This window comes from Monomorium pharaonis, chromosome 4, assembly GCF_013373865.1.
Source record: "Monomorium pharaonis isolate MP-MQ-018 chromosome 4, ASM1337386v2, whole genome shotgun sequence".
Lineage (NCBI taxonomy): Eukaryota > Metazoa > Arthropoda > Insecta > Hymenoptera > Formicidae > Monomorium > Monomorium pharaonis.
The window spans coordinates 11175373-11198166 of NC_050470.1; the positions used below are offsets into that span (position 1 = coordinate 11175373).

The 22794-nt window shown below is 39.5% G+C and overlaps 2 protein-coding genes across 4 annotated transcripts in view; both read left to right on the top strand.

The window, feature by feature from the left end:
* Nucleotides 1-22794, top strand: part of LOC118645134 — a 198243-nt gene that overhangs the window by 71881 nt on the left and 103568 nt on the right. The window lies entirely within an intron of this gene.
* Nucleotides 1193-22769, top strand: LOC118644107 (carnitine O-acetyltransferase-like). Of its 3 annotated transcripts, XM_036285616.1 has the most exons (13): nucleotides 1193-1762; nucleotides 18613-18771; nucleotides 18855-18990; nucleotides 19064-19236; nucleotides 19312-19398; nucleotides 20227-20293; nucleotides 20350-20515; nucleotides 20671-20858; nucleotides 21016-21116; nucleotides 21187-21312; nucleotides 21388-21712; nucleotides 22106-22243; nucleotides 22352-22769. In XM_036285616.1, exons 1-13 carry the CDS (start codon nucleotides 1755-1757, stop codon nucleotides 22547-22549), a joined length of 1872 nt encoding a protein of 623 aa, XP_036141509.1. In that variant the 5' UTR covers nucleotides 1193-1754; the 3' UTR covers nucleotides 22550-22769. The 3 variants fall into 3 exon arrangements, with proteins under 3 accessions (XP_036141509.1, XP_036141511.1, XP_036141510.1); XM_036285618.1 differs by lacking the exons at nucleotides 18613-18771; nucleotides 18855-18990 and having other exon boundaries at nucleotides 1195-1762; XM_036285617.1 differs by lacking the exons at nucleotides 1193-1762; nucleotides 18855-18990 and having other exon boundaries at nucleotides 18682-18771.

The window sequence follows — 22794 nt, forward strand, 5'->3', positions numbered from 1 at the left end:
CGTTCTTTATATCCTAAAAGTATAATTTTATTTCTTATCCTAGCTTCAATATGCTTTGTTTTTCTATATCAAATAATAGAACTCGACATGCATTGCACTCGAATAGGAAAGAATGTAGAAAAATTTTAACTTTTAATTTAATTTTTATTTAATTTTAAAATGTAATGTATGATATATGTGTCATAATTGTAAATGTAATTTAAAAAATTATTAATTATAAATTTAACTTATGCAACATGTAAAGTAATTTAAAAAAAATTAATGTTAGACATAAATGCTTGCATAATTGTAATATAACAGAGAATTATCTTAGCGCAATTATTGCTAAATATATTTTAGAAAATAATTTTGTAATTATTATAGAAATTAAAACAAAAGAAAAATATTACAGCATGTATAATTATTATTCAAATATTTTAAAATAAAAATTTCACAAATTTGAACATACATGATACATATATAATACTATTTCAATATTATTTGTAAATATTTATAATCACAAAATTCCTTTCCCTCATGGAATGATGGGAGATCTAGGTTCGAATACCGGCTGAGGTATTCTTCTTCGCAATAAATTTATTTACAGTTTTTCGGGAATGAGGAGATTTTAAGATGCTCCTGAGCATCAGTATTTAGCTTAGTAACTGTATTATAAGTCTGGCGAAATTCCCAAGAAGCTTAATTACTTAATAAAAAGAGGCAAAGATTAATTACACCATTTAAAACAAACTTTATATATAACAACTTGTATATAAAATTTATTGTAATCAATGTGATTATAATAATGCTGTATACATTGGGCAGACCAGCGACACGTCAAAACGCGTATGAAAGAACATCAACGTGATATTAAAAAACAAGTTAATATTCTGTTATCAGTCAGTATAGAATTAGTTATGGGCATAATTTTAATTGGTCAAAACCAGGAATATTATATAAAGAAGTCGTAACACGTAAACGCGAGATTGTGGAAAACATTTTTTATTAAAAAACACAATTATATACAATTAATTTACAAACAGACAGTGAGAATTTGACCAATATTTATGACAGACTTATTAAATCCACGTAGTTTGTTATGTTATTTATTTTATTTTAACGCATTTGACTTTGTTTTCGTTGACTGTTGTCGTTGTGATTATATCTCATTATCTTTTGTACCGTTATTAGTTCAACATTTTACCATGCATATATTATGTTTCTGATATTATTTGACAATTTATATAATTTTTATGACACACATTATGTAAATATTATTATTAGTTTATATGATATTGTGACACTTTCTTATATTACATAGTTTGTTATCCAGTCTTTTAAATAATACATCTGAACATATTTCATAGGCTCTAATGCGTTTAATGTAAAGTTCTTAAAATTGCACTTGAAAAGGACCCAAACTTGAGGTCAAAACGTAGTGCTCATATTGAAAATACATCTGGCCAGTTACAGTCAAAAAATTAAATTGTTTTATTTCTGTTAATTTTGTTTAAATTCAATTTCAATTTACATACAAATAGAAAATTGTAAAATATATTTTCACACTTTACGTCTTTGTATTTGCATATGTATTGAACAAACATTTGTGTCGCAAAATATATAAAATTGTATTTTATGACCGTCAACTCATACATGCAAAGTGAAAATCTTTAAATGCATGCCCATGCTTCTGCTTCGCGTTAGACTTTGAGCAATCTGTACAACGTACACTTGCTTTTGTTCATTCTCTTACCTGGAGCTAGAATTTTCACCATATGTACGCGTATGTATTTTATTAAAATATCCTAATCACGCCTATCAGATCATACGAATTTAACCACAAGCAAATAAAAATTTATTAAATTATCTTTATTTTCTTTATATAAAAATTTAAATTTTTAAAATTATCTATGACATAAATGGCAATAATTTATAGCAATATTGGTGATACGGGACTATAAACATGCAGATTATATGTTCATGATGGTATTTGGTCTTGACAGCAGACTTTGTGCAAGATTTATCTTTTCAAGTTTAGTTGTATAGTACATGTATACTGATTTAAGCAAGCTACGTGTGTGTGTGTGTGTGTGTGTGTGTGTCCATTGGCATATCCATGTATGAGTGTTCTTGGTGGAAATATTTTTACAATTTTTTACGCAAAAAAATACGAACACTACATTTTTTTATGATATAATTACAACTTCGCACTTTAAGCGTGGTCTACAATACATGGAGTGAGCGTGGAGTAAGAAGTAACAGTAGGTGTAAGAACGTAAGCGAAAAAATCAATTTTATTTCCTACTTCTACTACATATTTTACGCTTACGCTCGGTCAATTAGAGCGCAGAAATGGCTGCGAACAGTACAAACAATGCTGTTAGTTCATAAAATCGTAGAAAATTATATGGCAAATCGTTACTTTTTGCTACTCTTTTCCTTATTCTACAGTTTACTCCATATATTATAGACTACGCTTCATATTTACGTCACTTTTATGTCGAACAACACGATTTGAGTCATGCTTGTAATTTTTCATAAATTCACGTAGAAAATTGTGATTTTCTACAGTGGAATTTATGAAAAATTACAAACATCTATAAAAACTAGTTTTTTTGCGATATTATTTTTCGCAATAAATTAATTTCCAGTTTTTTTTGGAGAAGGGGGATTTTAAGATGCTCAGCATCAAAATTTAACTTAATAACTGTGTTGTAAGTCTAACGAAACCTGTTGGCGCGTAGTTCAAATAAAGCTAAGAAATTAAATTTAATAGAAAAAATTATATTTTTCACGAAGATCTGATGCAGACCGTTATGCCCGAATCACACTAGCGATTGGCGATTGCATCTGTGTTTGCGTTTGTGTCTACGATTGCCTCTTGATCAATCAGAAGACAGCTGCTGACGATTATGATTAGCAATTCTTATTTAGCCGTCCATCTATTGGTCAAGAAACAATCATAGACGCAAACGTGAATGCAGACGCAATCACCAATTGCTAGTGTGATTCGGGCATTAGGCAATCTACAATTCATTGATATGTTTAAACATATAATAGTCGGAAAAATTGATGTATTAAGGGAGGAGTCTGATTTAGAAGTCCGAAAAATGCATAATTTATAGAAATTTTTTTAAGTATGTAAAATAAAAGCAATTATTGTTAAACTTTTTGGATATATTACTGTATTTAAGTACAAAAAAAATTTTTTAGCGTAGAAATATAGCCGTTAAGCTAACGAAAAAGGAAGATGCTTGTAGCATCTCGCTATTTATTGTGTACATTCTAGAGAGCGTAAATTTTGGCTGAAACAAACGACGTTTTTTATTAATCTCACATAATTTCTTTCTATATATACTTTAAAAAAAAATTGACACAATTCTAAAAATTTTTTTTATAAAAAATAAACAAATTTTTTTTAAAATTTTGTCAATTTTTTATTTTTTCCGATTTTTTTAGGTATAGGAAGAAATTATGTGAGATTAATAAAAAAACGTTGCGTCGTTTGTTTCAGCCAAAATTTACGCGCTCTAGAATGTACATACACAATGGGTGGCGAGACGCTAGAAGCATCTTTCTTTTTCGTCAGCTTAACGGCCATATTTCTACACTAAAAAATTTTTTTTGTACTTTAAATATACAATAATATATTCAAAATGTGTAACAGCAATTACTTTTATTTTGCATACTTAAAAAAATTTCTATAAATTTTGCATTTTTTTCAAATTTCTAAACCAGAATCCCCCCTTAATATTGTTTGTGACTGTGCTCACGAGCGACGAGCGACTTTACCCCAGCCCATGTCGTCGTCAAATAACGGGGCGACCGCGTTTTCGTGTATCTCATTCGTAAGAAAAGACGATGGGCGTCAGGTACGAAAGAGCGTACTACTCTTTCCGCGGAATGTGCGACAGTTACTCTCTAAATGGCGGTACAAAACTAAAAGCAAGTAATTATATGTGAATATGCGACACGGACGTCGGCGGCTTCGATAACAGACTACTCAGCCCTGAAAATTGATGGAGTTCGGTACGAGCGGATGGAATCGGGAAGGCGAGAGAATTGCCAAAAATGTAAAATTATTTAAATCAATGAAAATTAACAGTTATATTTCCGAGTTCGGACAAATATCGTAATTATGTGCACATGTTTGAGCGGCAAATATAATCCGCGTACAACGAGTCGATGCTCGCTCGAGTTAAATTTGTTCAGGACGGAAACGATTATCTAACGCACAACGTAATATACAAGGTAATTCTTCAGCTTGTCTTAAATTTTTCCGGACGTAAGTAAATCGTCGTCGAACTCTCGGTGTGAGAGCGATCGCTAAGGATGGCCGGGACACATACGGTGCTCTGCTGCTCGCGCGGCACATTCTGAGCTCGTGCTCTTGTAAGGGGTGTTAGAATGAACAGAACTCGGGTTAACCTCTTATTATTGCTTATTATTGACTATCGTGCGTGTCAGGTCGCTTTTTGCGTGCAGACTGACTCTCTGCGGGGCTCCCCCTTGCGGCGTCTGCACGTCGGTGCCGCCGCGCCATCTAGTCTCGCTCTCGGTGTGATCGGTTGTGCTAACACGACTGACTGGTCTTACAGCTCGGCCGTCCTGTTAGGAGTGAGTCCTCTCACTCCGGAGTGGATGTATGATTTGTTTGCATTTAATTCTGACCATAGTATTTGCTTGAGGTATCGATCAATGTTATAATTCACAGGTTTCTTAAAGTAACAATACAGAGTTACAATATAATCGCAGTCTTATGTAATCTATCGTAATCTGTAATTATCTGTGCCTCTCGTTTTGCACTGATTACTTACGACTTTCGCGTCTGTACAATGTGCAAATTACATTACTATATTACGTGTTCATATCTAAAACTTGTAATTCTGTGTAGTCTGTTGCGATCTGTGGTCATCCGTACTATACCCTTTATGGTTGCACTGACCACTCACAACCTACATTCGTAGTTAAAGTTATACATCATGCTGTCTATCTTCGTGTAGTCTGTCGTGATCTGCGACCATCTGTGCAATTTTTATTGGCGTTAATCGCGATTTGCACTGATCGCTCACGACCTACATTCGTAGTTAAAGTTATATATTATGCCGTGTGTCTTCGCGTAGTCTGTCATGATCTGCGACCATCTGTGCAATCTCTATTAGCGTTAATTGTGATTTGCACTGATCGCTCACGACCTACGCATTTACATATGGTACGATTTGTAATAGTTTTTCACGTGATCTGTTATGATCTGCGATCATCTGTGCGATATCTATTGATGTTATTCGTGGTCTGCACTAATCGCTCATAACTCGCATGTTTCGGTTACTTTGTAAGATCTTTCTCGGTTTCAATTAACATTTGTACGTTATTTTCGATTTCTTTTAATCGCTGTCCTTTTCGTTTCTTAGATCATAATCTTTATCACTATCGTCGCTAGTCGGAGCATTAAAATTAAGCCATGGATGTAACTTATCGATTGCTATAACGTTCTCATATCGTATATTGCCTTTACGTGTTATGGGCGTATCTCTGACTAAAAATCTGTCATTCGGTAAAATTTTTGTAATACGATATGGGCCATGAAACTTTGCTATTAATTTCTTAGGTTTACCTAGCATTGTTTTATCTGTTAGTGTTCTCTCGATTCTTACTAAATCTCCGACTTTATATTGAGTAGGTAACTTCCTACGTTTATCGAAATTCTTTTTCGCGGAGTCTTGTTGTTTCCGCATTTTCTCATTTGCTTCGGATCGCATGTTTATCAGATCATTGCCGCCAATACGGTCGCTCGTTGGATAAATTACATCGCTAATTATGTTCTCGGACGTGTTTATTAATCTACATCCGAATAATAATTCGGAAGGGCTTTTTCCCGTTGATTTATTTGCGGTAGTGTTTATGCCTAACTGGATTTCGCCTATGTACTCGTCCCACGTATTATCCTTTTCACCGTGGCATCGGGCGCCTAGGGCGTCCGTTATGGTTCGATTAAAACGCTCCACTTGACCGTTAGCTCTAGGAGTGGCTACTGCGTTTAATACATGTTTTATTCCGGACTTTTGAGTAAAGGATGTAAATTTTGAACTTGTAAAGCATGAACCTCGGTCCGTAATAAGGCGATTTGGCGTTCCGAAATAGCCGAAATGCTCTTTAAAGATTCTAATAGTTGTCGCGGTTTTTGTGTCTCTGACGGCATTGATATTAATATATTTTGTAAACGCATCGATTATTATTAACAGGTATGTGTTGCCTCGCCTGCTGCGAATAAACGGACCTAAATGATCGGCGTGTATGGTGTGGAAGGGTATTTCGACTTTAGTTATTGGATGTAATAAACCTTCTTTGAGACCTCCGGGTGCCTTATGGTGTGCGCACTCTAAACACGCGGATACGTACTTCTTTACGAATCGACGCATTCTTGGGAACCAGAATAACTCCTTAACGCGACTTAGCGTTTTTTCGAATCCGAAATGCCCCGCGTTGTCGTGGTTCATTCGGAGTACCTGCCACTTAACTCCCCTCGGTACTACCCATTTAATTCCGTTGTCGACTATTCGATATACGTGACCTCCTTTTAATTTGTAATTCTTATGTACGTCTGCCACGTACTCGGTTTCACTATCCGCCAGTATTCCTTTAATTTTATTTATTTCATCGTCAGCGCTCTGAACTGTGGCTATCCAGTCTTTTACGTCAATTTGCAATACATCGAAAACACATCTTCCCTCATTTACATCGACCTCCACTGGATTGCGACTTAGCGCGTCCACATGCGCCATACGCGAGCCCTGTCTGTATTCGACTTCGCAATCGTATTCTTGGAATTGAATCCACCATCGCGCAATACGCGGCACGAGATCGCGTTTGGTTAGCGTAGTTCGTAATGCATTACAATCCGTGATTATTTTAAATTTCGCGCCTAATAAATAAACGCGGAAGCGATGCAAAGAAGCAATTACCGCCAAGGTTTCGAGATCGTAAGAATGAAGTTTTTGTTCGTCGTTAGTCGTTTTTCGGCTATAGTACGCGACAGGTTTGAGTATCCCCTCAACATTTCGTTGCATAAGGATGCCCGCGATCCCGAATTTTGATGCATCCGTGTGTAATTCCGTGTCTAGTTTAACGTCGTATAGCGCCAGCACGGGTCGTTCTATAAGTCTTTCTTTTAGGGTATCGAAAGCTTTAGTCTGTTCGTCTGTCCATTTCCATCCGGATCCCGTTTTTAAAAGATCAGTAAGCGGTCGCGCAATGAAAGCGAAATTTTTGACAAATCTTCGAAAGAAGCTTGCAAGTCCGATAAACTGTCGAACCTCGTGTACATTCTTGGGGGCTGGAAAGTTTAAGACGGCGGTGGTCTTTCGCGAACCCGGTCGGATTCCATTTTCGCTAACTTCAAATCCTAGGAAATCGATTTGTTCATAAAAAAAGTTGCATTTACTTAGCTTCAATGTCAATCCGCTCTCGCCTATTAATTTCAGAACCTCCTCCAATCGTTCGAGGCCTTCCGCGAACGAGCGCGCCGGTATCAGTACATCGTCCATGTAAACTAGAGCGAATTTGTTTTTTGCCTTAGCTAAAATTTTATTCATGGTTCGCTGAAAAATAGACGGCGCGTTTGCCAGTCCAAACGGCATTCGTTTGTATTGGTACTGGCCGTCCGGAGTAACGAACGCGGTCTTGTCTTGCGATTCTTCCGCTATGGGGATTTGGTAATAGCCCGTGGCCAGATCTAGCGTGGTAAACAAGGAATTTCCCGCTAATAGATCCAGCTGGTCGTCGATTAATGGCAGAGGGTAATGTTCTTTGCGAGTCTTGTGATTCAGTGCGCGATAATCCACGCACAGCCTTTTCTCACCCGTTTTCTTTTTTACAAGCAAAATTGGACTGGCGTAAGGGGAATTAGATTCTTTTATTATGTCGGCGTCGATCATTTCCCGCACCATTTCTCGCACCGTTTGTCGTTCCGGAAGCGAAAGTCGGTACGGGCGATATACGATGGGTTTTGCATCGGTCAACTCTATTTCCATTTGCGCGACGTTTGTAAATCCTAGATCCTTCAAATTACGCGAAAAACATGTTTTGTACTTTATTAGCATTTCTTTTAGCTTAGTCAATTCTTTTTGGTTAATTGATTGCCGTAATTTAAGGTTGAATCACACTCCAAATCTGTCAATTCTAAACTCCCTATTTCTTCGCATTTGCCGATCGGTAGGGCGCGCGTAATCAATAACGATTTCTGTAATTCGAAAATTTTCCTTGAAACGTTTTGTACTAATAGCCTTCCTTTACCGTTTAGTATTCCGTACTCGCCCGGTGTTAGATAATATTCGCTACCTGGTTTACCACGCAACGATCCTCTTACATATACGTTTCCTGAATATTCGTTGTCGCAATAAACCGATATAGGAATCAATTTTTCGCATTGTAGTACCACGTCATCCCGTAGTCTCAAAGCAAGTTTATTCGGCGGGTTCCGTGAAAACATTAGTGAATCGGTCGTCTTAGTTATAACAATTCCCGGTTTTTCAGTAAAACTATGCCCTATCAATACGCCGTACTTGATCACGTTATCATTTACCACGTAAACATCAACGGTCTCAGTAATGCTGCTAATTTCAATATTGACTGTGGCGACGCCGATGGGTATGACAATATTGCCACCAATGCCTCGCATAACGGGTAAGTCGTCATTCGTCCACGTGATTCCTAGATCGATCGCTTCGCTGTATCTCAACAATGAGCACTGACTTCCCAGGTCGACGTAACCCACAATGGGTCGGTTGTTTATTTTTAAGTTTAATACGTATTTATTGTCGCTCGCGTTATCTACCTTAACTAACATTACGTCCTTTTCCTTGGGTACTTCGCTTTCATCGTTGGATGGCTGTTTCGGGCAGTCCGTAGCTTGATGGCCCAATTTACGACATACCGTACATTTCGTGATCTTTTTAGTACATTTAAAGCTGTAGTGTCCTTGCTCGTTGCAATTGTAACAAGTAACCGCTGGTCGCGGTTTGGATTCCGCGGCGCTAACGTTATGATTATTTGTCGTGGAATTAAGTTTTTTATCCGAAATGCTTTTAATTTTCTCCAGTTCGCGCTGTCGTTGCTTAACTGATTGAAAGTATTTCAAACTTGTTCGGGTTCCTCGCATTTCGCGGCCTTGGCACCTAGACGCACAGTACGATCGTCTACGCCGTGCAACAAACAATCAACCGCGCGCTTACCTTTTATTTCTACGCGATTTAACAAATTTATCTTATCGTAGAAGTAGAGCTCTAATGACTCGCCGAACCGAGCCCTTCGCGACAACATCTCACTCAACAGTTCGGCATAATCGTCACTGCTAGGAAACGACTCTATCAATTTACTCTTCCATTCTGCCCACGAAAACGACATCGTTGGCAAGGACTGATACCAAGTCTTAGCGACGCCCGAAAGTCTGGGTATGGCATAGTGTATTGTTTGATCGCTGTCCCATTTGTACATTTTGGCGCATTCCTCGACTTTCGTCAACCAATTCTGAATCGTTTGATGTTTGTTCATCGGATCAAATTCTGGTATAACGTTACCTAACGTAGGGAATTTATTTCCCTCTACTCGCGTGCCGGCTAACGTTCTGATTAATTCGGTAAAAAAAAGGTCGCGTATCGCTATCGTTCGTTTGTCTTACGCGTTCCCTTGGCGACGAATCATTGCTTCTGCTTGTGTCACGTCGTTGTCCTTGGTCGCGAGTACTGCTTCGGCTACGGTTGCTGTCGCTGCGTCGTCGGCGACGATCGCGTTGTTGATGAGAACCGCGAGGCGACTCCTCATCGTATCGCTCGTCTCGATTCTTTCGACGGCTATGGCGTCGGTCCCGTTCAGACGGACGGCCTTCATTATGCTTCTTACTTTCGCTTCTATGCCTTCCCATGGCACTTGGCGATCGTACGTATATATCTTTGGCTTCAACGGGGGTTATCCCACTTCTGAGATGTAAGGGGTGTTAGAATGAACAGAACTCGGGTTAACCTCTTATTATTGCTTATTATTGACTATCGTGCGTGTCAGGTCGCTTTTTGCGTGCAGACTGACTCTCTGCGGGGCTCCCCCTTGCGGCGTCTGCACGTCGGTGCCGCCGCGCCATCTAGTCTCGCTCTCGGTGTGATCGGTTGTGCTAACACGACTGACTGGTCTTACACTCTTCCGTTAACAAGCTTGCCCCGTGGGGAACGTACGCAATAATTAATAATCGCTCGCAAACGATACGGTAAGTAACCGTGGACCAACACCTGGACAAAATCGAATGTGAAATAATACAAGATATTCCGCGACGTAAATTGACGAAGTGACTTGGCTGCGGTGTAGGCGCGCGCGTGCAACGAAACTCGAACGGAAAACAAAAGACTCGGATTCACACGTGCAGACGTGATCGGGCGAGGCGACAAGATTACAAAGGACTCGGAATACTAACGACTCTGAGGTCTGGCAAAATCCAGACAATATCCAGACAAATTCGCGGTCGGTCCGCGACTCGCCCGATCGCGAAATCGGCGACTTTACAATTTTATGTGATGCTCGTCTGACCAATGCTGCTTCTCGCTTGCCTCCTCAGGATCTCGGGTCGGCCCGTGCGTTCTCTCACAAGATTGTTCACCTTTGCTCAGGATCTCGAAGCACTTCCGCAGCCAAAGTGGGGATCAATTGCTGATTCTGCAGGGGCCACGCCGCGACGTGCCTCACTTTACCTAAGCGGATCGTGCCCTTTTATTGGTCGCAATCCTAAATTGCGATGTATTACACATGCTGTCGCTACGGACTCACAGAATCTAGGCGCTTGAATCTCTGTGTCCTTTGTGGTCGGATTCCTTGCAGTTTCGCCGCGGCCTCGTTCTTCGGGATGCCTCGTTCCCGCCTCTCTACTCGTGGCTCTGCGGGAATTATCTCCTGCCTCCGCTTTCCTCGTCGGGATTTGCGGAAAGCTCGTTCGGATGCCGTCCCATTTCTGCGATATTATAATATCTCCTCGGATTCTGTAATACAATTCCGCAGCAACATCGACCTTCTCACAATGGGCAGTAAATTTAAGGCAAAGTAAAAGGGTGGTACGACCTGCGTACCCTCGCTCGGGTCTCGATCCCTCGGCGGCAGCTCGCTCTTCTTTTCTATTCCGTCGCTCTCTAGGCGTTTTTGAGCGGGACAAAGCGTCAAAAGAGTACAAATTTAATAGTTTGCGGTCACCGACTTCCGCCGCACTCTCAATATAATGCTTGAAATAACATGAATTAAACAAAATAAACAGCAGACGAAACGCAAACAGAAAATGGACGTGCCACGCTCTCGCGCTTACTTCCGAACGGGAGGACGCAGAAACCGCCTGGTGAAAACGCGGTTGAGCCCTTGCGGCCCTTCTGACGAATAACAGCCCGCAGCTGTCACAACTCCCCCTTGCCCGGAGAAGACCGAGGAGGTCTTGGCTATTGATAAACGTCAACAGCCACCGATTTCCACCTGCTAATCGCCAATTGCGAATCGATTTCGGATCAATCATCGCTAATTTTTCGGAAGAAGAGGGGAGATGCTTGCCGCGTTCGGCCGCTACTCAGTGACTCTTTCTCGCGCATGCGCAAGGCAGCCACAGCAAAATCCAATGATACGTAATTTACTAATATTAATTCTTTGTTGGAAAAATTGATTTAATTGATAAAATATATTTTAAAAAGTACTGTCTTTTTGTATAATTTTTTAAATGGATACATACATTTTTCATCTTTTTCTGAATAGATAATTTTTTAATGATATTAACAGTAGTGTTATTTTTTAACAAGTTTACTATTAATTTCTAAAGCAGAAATTATAACTATAAAATTAATTATAGATTAATTTACAAGTATTACATTACAAACTTTTATTTTCTATTCTGTAACTATTAATAATATAATGTTCGAAATCATACGTTTATATTGTTGTTGTGTAATTTTGTAATTATTTTTAATACTTGCAATAACAGTAATAACACTAACATTGAGGGTGCGGTCCCATGAAGCGGATTATGCGGAAACGGAACGAGCGGATCACCAATCGCGAGATCATTCTAATAGAACTCTTTCAAAGATTCCGTCGAAACGGTCCTGTGATTGGTGATTCGCTCGTTCCGCTTCCGCATAATCCGCTCCATGGGACCGCATCCTGAGAGCTATAAAATGGAGGTTCTAAGAGCATCCTCTTCCATAAGAGATAGATACTTTTCTTGAACTTACATTCAACGCGCATGCGCGAGAAAAAGTCACCGAGAACAACACTGGCGCTACCGCCATTCGCAAACGTCAATATTGTGGGGTCTTTTTGGCCCGGAAAGTATTCCGTCACGTGAAAAGCATCCCTGGACCGCGGCTTCCTCGCCATCTTTGAACCCGCAAAAAACGAAAGATCGACATGACGGAGAATTCAAAGTTACGGTCTTCTGGGACTCAAAGTTACGACGTAAAACTCCTTCGCCTGCAATAAGTCGCTCCACCACGTTGAACCATGACGCCAACTCTTCACGCGCGACCATCACCGGATGATCCAACAAAGACAAATTTTTCTACCTCGAAACCATTGAATCCGCTACCATAGTTCCATTCCCGCAGAATCAACTCTCTATCTCGCCATCAAATTAGTGTCATGATATCCGGGGGTGGGGAAGAGACGTTTACACAACAAATAACATCACTAACGTGCACTCGTAGAACTTTATTGAGGCGCACATAGAGAGTGCAGAACCATACAAAAAATACTTATCATCTTCTTCCAATTGTTGTTCGGGAGTCACAGGCGAGCGAAGAAAAACAAAAAAAAACAAACCGTCCTTTTCATGGAAGGGGAGATAAGAACGAACAAAACGACAAAACTAAAAATAAAAAAAGAAATAAATGTAACGCGTAGCTTTCAAAAAGGGTTGCAAACTCTCCTCTCCGTGTCCCTTGCCCGGGTGGGCTTGCTTTATCGGGGACGCTTTTTTAGAGCTCGAGTTGGGGCCTTTGATCCGTCCGTCTGCTACAAGATGAGTTGTCTAACTCGAAAGAGTCCATAAAATTTCGGTGATAGTTTCGCGGCAATGTTCTGAGTAGCAAATGATAACGTATGCTGTTGCCTCAATACTAACTCTCTCACCCCAAATGACCTATCACGCCTCCGCGCGTTGTAATATGTAGCTTGCTTTTGATATGCCTGTTATAAATTTTCCGCAACTGTGCAAAGTTTGTAAGTCTTTCATTCCGTTGACCGTTCACTCCTCCGTTTTGCGCGTACCTCGGTAACGTTCTCACAACGGCAACGCACTGAACGAGATAGCTCGAATTTTCTACAATTTAGGAAAGTGGGTGACGTTCCAATGGATAAGTGATGTGCGATATTGTACGCCAAGCAAAAATTGCTTAGATACACTCTCGGTGATCTCGATCGAGAAAAGCGATAATCATCGTTTTGAGAACGCGGTTCACCCTTTCCACAGGATTGGCTTGTGAGTGATACGGTGAGACGATGGTGTGTGTTATTCCGTAATCGTTGGCGAAAGAACGCAACGTCCACCAATTAATAAATTCAGTCCCATTATAATTAAGAATCTCGACGTTTTCCATCACGAAATTACTAGATCTTCTAGTGCTTCTCGTATTAACTTCCCGTTCGCAGCTCTTAGCGCGCGGCACTCAACTTCGCAAATAAGTCCTGAATAATCAAGACAATGTATGTGAAACGTATTTGCTACACGGGAGCGATCTTATAATGTCCGCGGCAACAACGATCCACGAAGCGTCGACGATTCTATGACCAATTAACTCTCGGTAATTCCGACGTATGAAACGTTAAGTTCAAATACTTCACGTCGTCGGCGGAATTAAGGTCCCGATTCGGTAAGAGTCGTGGTAACCCGCTCTAGCGACTCTCCTTCGCATTTCCTGCGCATGTCGGGCACGTCTTCACGGTGACGTTATTCTTCCCGCAACGATAGCAATATACGCGGCGATTTTCCCCGCACTCGCGCGCGATGTGCCCGACTTTGTCACAATTCCAGCACTTTGCCGTAAACGGCGCGGCGGGTGTCGTCGCGGTAGCGACGTTCTTTGCAAACATGCGAGTTCGCTTGGCGGCTTTCTTACTTCCCTGAGACGCGGCGATCCCCGTCGTGGCGGTCTCGGAAACGCCGGACGCTTTTTTCGGCGGCCAATAGGCTAACTCGGGAAATAAAGATTTCTCGGGGGGCGGAGGGGCGCGGTAACGCAATCGAGCCTCGCGGCTCATCTCTACGCGCGCGGCTAGTGCTTCGAGGGTAGCGAAGTCGCCAAATTCGTCGCGGCGAATCGCCATCCGTAGATGCGGTAACATATTACAATGCGCGTAATTTAACTGCTCAACAAGAGTCCACGGTGGACTCAAACGTTCGAAAAAGCCCTGCATACAGGCGAGATACTCCGCGACCGACTCATGTTCCTCCTGTGTACGTCGTAAAATTTCATCGCGCAACGCGAAATTACCGAAACGCGCGCGCCACGCGACCACGAACTCCTCCCAGCTTTGCCACTCCGAGCGACGACTTCTAAACCAATAAAGTGCGGTTCCCGTAAGGCAGAAAGGCAAACATTTAAATAAATCTTCGTCATCGACCGGTAATAGGGCGCGACAATCCTCAATTCGATCGAGAAAAGCCGTCGCGTCATTGTCACGCGATCCCGAAAACGTACAGTTCATTTTACGCAACACGTGACACATATCCACGGCGGTGTTCCGCCTAGGAGAGCACGGGACAGAATCGCGGGCGCGCGGGAGTGGTGGAGACGCGACGCGCTCCGAGCCGGCGACATCTCCGTCGTCGAATCGCGCCGGGCTGTCCGATCGTATGTCCGCGGGGGTCGACAAGTGTAACGGCGCGGACGTACCCTCCCCCACACTCCTCAAGGCCGACGGCGGTACCCACGGGGCACCGATCTCGCCCTCGCTGTCTTGACTCCGCTGTGACAGTTCTTGCGATCGTCCCTCCGACATCTCGGAATTCGAATTTGAAAACGAGAGTTAACGAAACGTATCTCTCAAGGATACGCGTATCTGCTGTGGATTTCCTCCTACGACTTTCGTTAATAACGTTAAGTCGAGTAAGCGGACACTCGGAATAAATAGACTTTGAAACAAATCTATATATTGTCGCAAACAAAATTTGAAATGACCAGTACCGATTAGCAACAGAAAGTGAAAATATTTAAGTAAAACTAGGAATACAGAAAGATTCTCGGCATGCAAGTTCGAGAATGTAAACACAATTGGGAGCGCGAAGTTCGGCAGAGAGAAATAGCGACATTCGAACGCGATGTGGTAAATACGCTACGAGGCGATCAGCATAGTTGATTCAACACAGCAATAGAAAATAAGCGGAATTCAGAAGCACTTAACACTCGCGACACCGAAATTATCTGGACCCCGAATTATCTAATGCAAAAACGACAGAATTCGCAACACGCACAAATTAACACTACTGAAAAAAGATAGATTAGCACGGATAGCGGTAATACAGAATCGCATTAAAAATTACACAAAATTAAATGCAAATATGATATTTTTCTCGCTCCTCCGAGTCCGTTAAAAGCAATAAGTCAAAATCTTAATTGCTTTACTTTCACAGGGAGCCCCACGTTGGGCGCTAAATTTGCAACGCTAAAGTTGCTCACGAGCGACGGGAAACTTCGCCCCTGTCCGGGTCGTCGCCTCAGATGACGGGATGACCGCGGTTTCGTAAATTTCTTTGAAAAAAAAAACAATTGGGCGCTAGGTACGAAAGAGCATACCACTCTTTTGCGGAATGCGCGAGAATGATCTCCCGAACGATAGCGCTAAACAAAGGGCGAGTAATTATAAGCGACGCGGATGTTGGCGGCTTCGATAACCGACTACTCAGCCCTGAAAATTGATAGACGGGGAAGTTCGGTACGGGCGGATGGAATCGGGAAGGCGAGAGAATTATCGAAAATGTAAAATTATTTAAAACAATGAAAATTAACAATTATATTTCCGAGTTCGGACAAATACAACAATTACGTGGCCGAGCAGCGACTATAATCCGCGTACAACGAGCCGTTGATCGTTCGAGCTAAACTTGTTCGGGATGGGAACGATTATTTAATGCGCGACGCAGTATACAAGGAAATTCTCCAGCTTGTCTTAAATCTTTCCGGACGTAAGTAAATCGTCGTCGAACTTTCGTGAGAGCGATCACTAAGGACGGCCGGGACACATACGGTGCTCTGCTGCTCGCGCGACACGCTCTGAGCTCGTGCTCTCCCGTTAACAAGCTTATCCCGTGGGGAACGTATGCAATAATTAATAATCGCTCGCAAATGATACGGTAAGTAACCGTGGACAAATACCTGGACGAAATCGAATGTGAAATAATACAAGATTCCGCGACGTAAATTGACGAAGTGACTTGGCTGCGTTGTATAGGCGCGCGCAACGAAAATGCGAACGAAAAACGAAAGACTCGGATTCACACGTGCAGGCGTGATCGGGCGAGGCGACGAGATTACAAAGGACTCGGAATACCAACGACTCTGTGGTCTAACGAAATCCAGATAATGTAAGATTTGCGGTCCGACACCGCGATCGCGAAATCGGCGACTTTACAATTTTATGCGACGTTTGTCTCACCAATGCTGCTCCTCGCTTGCCTCCTCGGAATCTCGGCTCGGCCCCTGCGTCCTCTCACAATACTGTTCGCTTTTGTTCGGGATCTCGCTCGAAGCACTTCCGCAGCCGAAGTGAGGATCGATCATTCGATCGCCGATCCTGCGGGAAGTGCGGGGGCCACGCCGTGACGCGCCCCACTTTGCCTAAGTGGGTTGTGCCCTCATTGGTCGCAATCCTGCGGCCTGATTCGCGTGCGGTATGTCACGCACGCTGTCGCTACGCACTCGCAAATTCTAGGTGCGGGATTTGAATCTCCGTGTCCTTTGTGGCCAAATTCCTTGCAGTTTTGCCGACGACGGCTCTGTTCCCCTCGAGCGGTCGCATCCTCATTCTTCGGGATGCCGTTCCCGGTTCTCTATTCGTGGCTCTGCGAGAAATATCTCCTGCCTCTGCTTTCCTCATCGGGATTTGCGAAGAGCTCGTTCGGACGCCGTTCCGTTTCTGCGACATTATAAGGTGTCTCCTCGGATTCTGTAATACAATTCCGCAGCAACATCGACATTTTCACCATGGACAGTAAATTTAAAGTAAAAGGCCGGTATAATAGGACCTGCGTGCCCCCGCTCTTAATATAAGGGGGTGATTCTAATAATTTAACACTTTATTTGAATTAAAACAACAGCAATATGTTAAATTAACACACAACTGTGTTATAAATTTAACATAAAACTTTTTACAAGAAAAAATTTTAACATAAATACAAAATGTTTTTTACCGTGTAGTAATCTGACAACAGGTTGGTAGCAGAAATGCATTAGACTTCGCTGCTTTGTAACAAAGTCTGTTTGATTTTTGTTGCCAGTCTGTTGATGTAAAATGTTCTATACAGAATGTTAGCAGCAGAGATCCGGATCGAATTAAATTACGGTTTGATTTTGGTTACGGTTTAATAAAGTATTTTGAAAATAATTCCGGTTTTAGTTTCGGCTATTTGGCAAATGCAAGAATCCAAAACCATTTAAATTACGGTTTTTTTGGTTCTTAATTCTAATATTATATAATATTATATATTAAGTAATTATATAATAGTATTTAATTATTGGTATGTAATATAATATTTATAAATAATTAAGTATATGGAAACGATCAATTTTTATTGTCCCACCAATAAATCTATTGCTTCAAAAAAAGAAGATTGAATAAATAAGAAAAATGTTATTATTTTCAAATGGTGACAGTTCTTCTATTTTTTTATTATTTTTCTTTGACTTTTTAAACATATTTTTATATTTACTTTTTTTTCATTTTTTTCATTTTTTTTCCATTTCTGGTGTTCTAAAACATTTATATTACAAAAATTAAAAAAAAACTGAAAAGAATGTTTGAAAATGCAATTCAATGTAATAAAAAGAATAAATAAAAATAAAATACAATAAATAACCCTATTTCTTTACGACAGAACCCAAGCAGAAATGGCAAGTCGAATCGACGTTGATTAGACGTTGATTAGACACCATCGACGTTTAATCAACGTCGATTCGACGTCGATTCAACGTCGATTCAACTTGCATTTCCGACTGGGAATATCTTATTAGCTCTAACAAGCAATTGATTTTCCAGTATAAAATATAAAAATATTATGTAGAAATAAATTTTAAGAACCGACAAAAATATACCGGAAAAAATCGTAAACCGAACAAAATTTTATAGTTTTGATTATGGTTCCAGTGCTGTGAATTTAATAAATTTAACGGAATACGGTTACGGTTTACGGTTTCGGTTCAGCTAAAAAATTCAGCTAGAAATCGATTATGAAATGGTTATCGGTTCCGGTTCCGGGGCGGTTCGGGTCCCTGGTTAGTAGAATGGTGCCTCAAATGAGTTCAGTCTGTTAACATTTTTTGATATTCTATGCGGGTCTGTTGTATCAACATTTTGCTAACTTTCCAATGTCGAAGTATACAATAAGTGCGTACATGTATTTTTTTACAGAAAAAGAAAGCTTTTAAGAAAATTTATTAAATTTACAATGGACAGCGTAAAGCACCATTCATTCTTTGAACAGTATATAACTACATTAAACTTAAATAAGTGTCCAATTCCGAAACAACCTGTTCCTGATCTTGAGCAAACTGCAGAACGTTATTTAAGGTACATCTTTATACCTTTTATCTTTCAAGTGTCTTATACCTTTTATCTTTCAAGTGTCGTTATTCATAAGTTATTAATTATAGATCTGTAAAGCCATTATTGACTGATGACGAATATAAAAATACGAAGAAGATTGTTGATGATTTTATAAGTCATACGAGTGCAGGATCTCAATTACACACTAAATTACGTGAAAGATATCAAAACACTGATAATTGGGTGCTTATCATTTCATTTTATTCGAAATCAATTAGTTCGGTGAACAACACAAATTAAGAATTGCTCGTTTTAGATGAAAGATTGGTGGCTGGAAGTTGTATACCTAGGATATCGTATGCCCGTGATCGTGCATTCCAGTCCTGGAATTATTGGGCCTCCAATTATTTTCCAGCAACCAGATGACGTATATGTGTACGCAGCCCGTCTCATTGCTGGAGTATGTGATTACAATGAAATGGTCAAGAAGTGAGTTTCACATAGTTTTTATTTTTTTTTTTGTGCTTCTTGTGATATATTCATCTGCAATAACATTCCGTACAGTGGAAAATTGAAACAAGAAATGACTCGCAACGACCCACTCGACATGCAGCTTTATGCTATGATACTCGGCACACACAGGAAACCAGGGTTGGGAAAATTACTTCTTAAAAGTAACTTGTTATCGTTACCGTTACTCTTGATAAAAAGTAACTTGTTACCGTTACTCGTTACCGGTCGTAAAAAGTAACGCATTACCGCATTATTAAAAATAATAAAAAATCGTTACTTTCGTTACATTTTTCTTAATGATAAGACATATTTATAAAATAGGATACTAAGACGTACAGAATATAAAATTGGACGATATTTATCTTTAAATACTTTTATTTTTTTTTTCAGTACATATCTATATTACGTATTACATTTTTTATATACTTTGTACACTTTAAACGTTTATTTTATATACCTATTATATATCCAGATAGCACAAAGAATGAAAAATAATTCATTTAGTAATTTTTTTTTACGTCACCAATTATGAATTCTTCTTTAGATGCAAAAAGAAATCTTTTTCTAAGATAAATTCTTTTTTTAGATGCAAAAAATTCTTTTTCTCTCTTGTTCTCTAGTCTTCTTGCTTTCTACCAGACTATAGCTGCGGTCCACTTGACGCTACGAATGCTTCGAAGTGTTTGATTGACCAATCGAAACATTTTTACGAATTAACCAATCAAAGAATGCTTCGAAACGTTTGTAGCGTCAAGTGGACCGTAGCCTATTTCCACGTTTATGTACCGGCCATATATTTAAAAGTAACGATAAAAGTAACTGCGTTATTCGTTACAAAAAAAATATAAAATCGTTACTTTTTCGTTACTAAAAAAGAAAAGTAACGGCGTTACTATATCGTTACAGAAAAAAGTAACGGTAACGGTAACGACGTTACAAGTAACGTATTACTTTCCAATCCTGCAGTGAAATAGTCGATAAACTGTTGCACACAGATGAGGCAACACACATAATAATCATATGCAATAATAATGTAAGTATTCAATCCGATGAAATAATATAGCTAGATACAGCTTGTTTATATTACAGTTCTTTAAACTTTACGTTGTCGATAAAAACGGCATTTTAAGCGAGGGTAAGCTTGTGGCTGCCATAAAAGATATTGCAAATCGCTCGTGTATCCAGGGAAAACCTATAGGAATTTTAACTGGGAACGACAAAGACACTTGGGTGAAAGACTACAACTTACTTTTAGGTTTACTTTAGTTTATCTTCTTTTTATTTTTTTTTATCTTTGTACAACTTGCCTTCTGCCTTTTCGAACGTGCACAATTTTTTGTTTAATTTCTAATTACTGTAATTACTGTATAATTTCTAATTATTTGTCCCAAATCATTATCGTATTTTCAGAACTGGGTAACAATAGAAATATAATAAAGGATATAGAAACTTCTTTGTTTATATTGTGTCTCGATAAGGATATACCTAAAGATGCTTTTAAGGAAAAAAATAATGCCTCGGTCAGAGCGATTCAAGCATTGACAGGCTACAATAGTTGCACAAACGCTGGTAACAGATGGCACGACCATACTGTGCAAGTAAAATATATTATAAAATCAATTCAAATATGTCATTCAAATATATCAAATATATCATTACCTAATATATCAAACAATTTTTAATAGATAAAATCTTTTGATACTAAGTTTTTAATACTAATTGTAAGCAAGAAACATATCTTTACACTCTTTACAGTATATAGTATCCACTGATGGTTTTATGGGCATGGGATTCGAACACAGTCCATGCGAGGGAATTCCGATTGCTGCTCTTCAGGATCACGTATTAAAATATATGTAAATAACAATTATAAGAAACCATTGTTCTGTTAAAATAAAACGAATAAAACTTTCCATGTGTTTCCAGAGCAGAAAAAAAAAATAACGCAAAGGATGTAAAATCTAAAGATTTCCCGAGACCAGAACTTTTGAAGTTCGAAACAAATGACGCTATAGATTATGCGATCAAGATAGCTACTGATACAGTAGATAAGTAAGTTAATTACATTTGTTTATAATTATAATTACATTAGTATTGTAGAAAAAAATACAACGTATGTTCTCATAGGATTTCAAACGACATAGACATGGAATGTTTTACATTCGATAAATTCGGCACAGACGTCATAAAAGCGATTAAACTGAGTCCCGACAGTTTTATTCAGATCGCGATGCAAGTGACATTTTATAATTTGCATAGAAAGGTACCGGCTCAATACGAAAGTGCGGCATTACGACGATTCATAAATGCCAGAACTGAATGCATCAGGTCCACTAGCATTGAATCGGTCGAGTTCGTTAAAGCTATGCATCTCGCGGATTGCGAGAACAAACAGCAAAAGAAGAAATTGTTGATCAAAGCTATAAATGCTCATAAAAAACTTGCCGAGCAAGTAAGACATACATTTCTGCTGTACATTTTGACATGCGTCTTTAATTATCCAGCCACACAAAAAAATTGGTCTGTACCATGAACCAGAATATGATATTTTTATGCATGTATTTTGAGCCGCTGAATACAAATCCGGTGTCAGAATTGCTTTATTACTTATCTTTTTTTTAATCGAAAAAGTGATCTAAAAACCTTGAAAATTGCAATAATTCCGCTGCGCGCGGAAAATGGTGAGTGATGGGATAATTCACCGGATTTGTGTTTAGCAGCTCAACATACGTGAGGACATCATGGTGCGATCCGTAGTACAGACCAATTTTTGTATGTGGCTGTGTTATTATCTCTTAATAATTAAACGCGGAAGCTGTCAATTTAACGTTCTTTTTTTGTATAGGCTATAACTGGTCAAGGCGTCGATAGACATTTGTTCGGCTTAAGAATGATCGCAAAAAGTGAAGGGATGGAGCTCCCAGAATTATACAAAGATGTTGGTTATACTAGAAGTACACATTTCAATATAACATCAAGTCAGGTAATTCAGAATTGAAGTCCTAAAGAACTTTGGCAGAGATAGAACGCAAAAATATTTTAACGAAAAGACAAGTGCATTTTCGTTAATCGACATATCTCTGATTTAAAGTTGCCGTTTAAGACAGCGTCTTTTGCTTGCTACGGACCAGTAGTTTCCGATGGTTATGGTTGCTGCTACAATCCACGACCGAAGGATATTCTATTCGCTATTTCGTCATTTAAATCGTGCAGCGAGACTAACACGAGGGACTTTGCTCGTATTTTACAGCAGACACTGATCGGCATGCGAGATATAGGAAGTGAATGAAAGTGCAAGAACTTCATTTTTATTGCGACGGAGAAATGGTTGATTGGTATTTATATATTGCGACAGTAGGTAAAAATAGAAATGCTTAAGTCCAATCCAATGGATATTTAATTTCGATGGATTTTGATTTTCTGATTGTCCAAATGTCCATGGACATAATACAAATATTTTAAGAATATACATTATTAAACGTTTAAAATATATATACAGGGTGTCCCAAAACATGTGGGTCAATACCCGTAAAA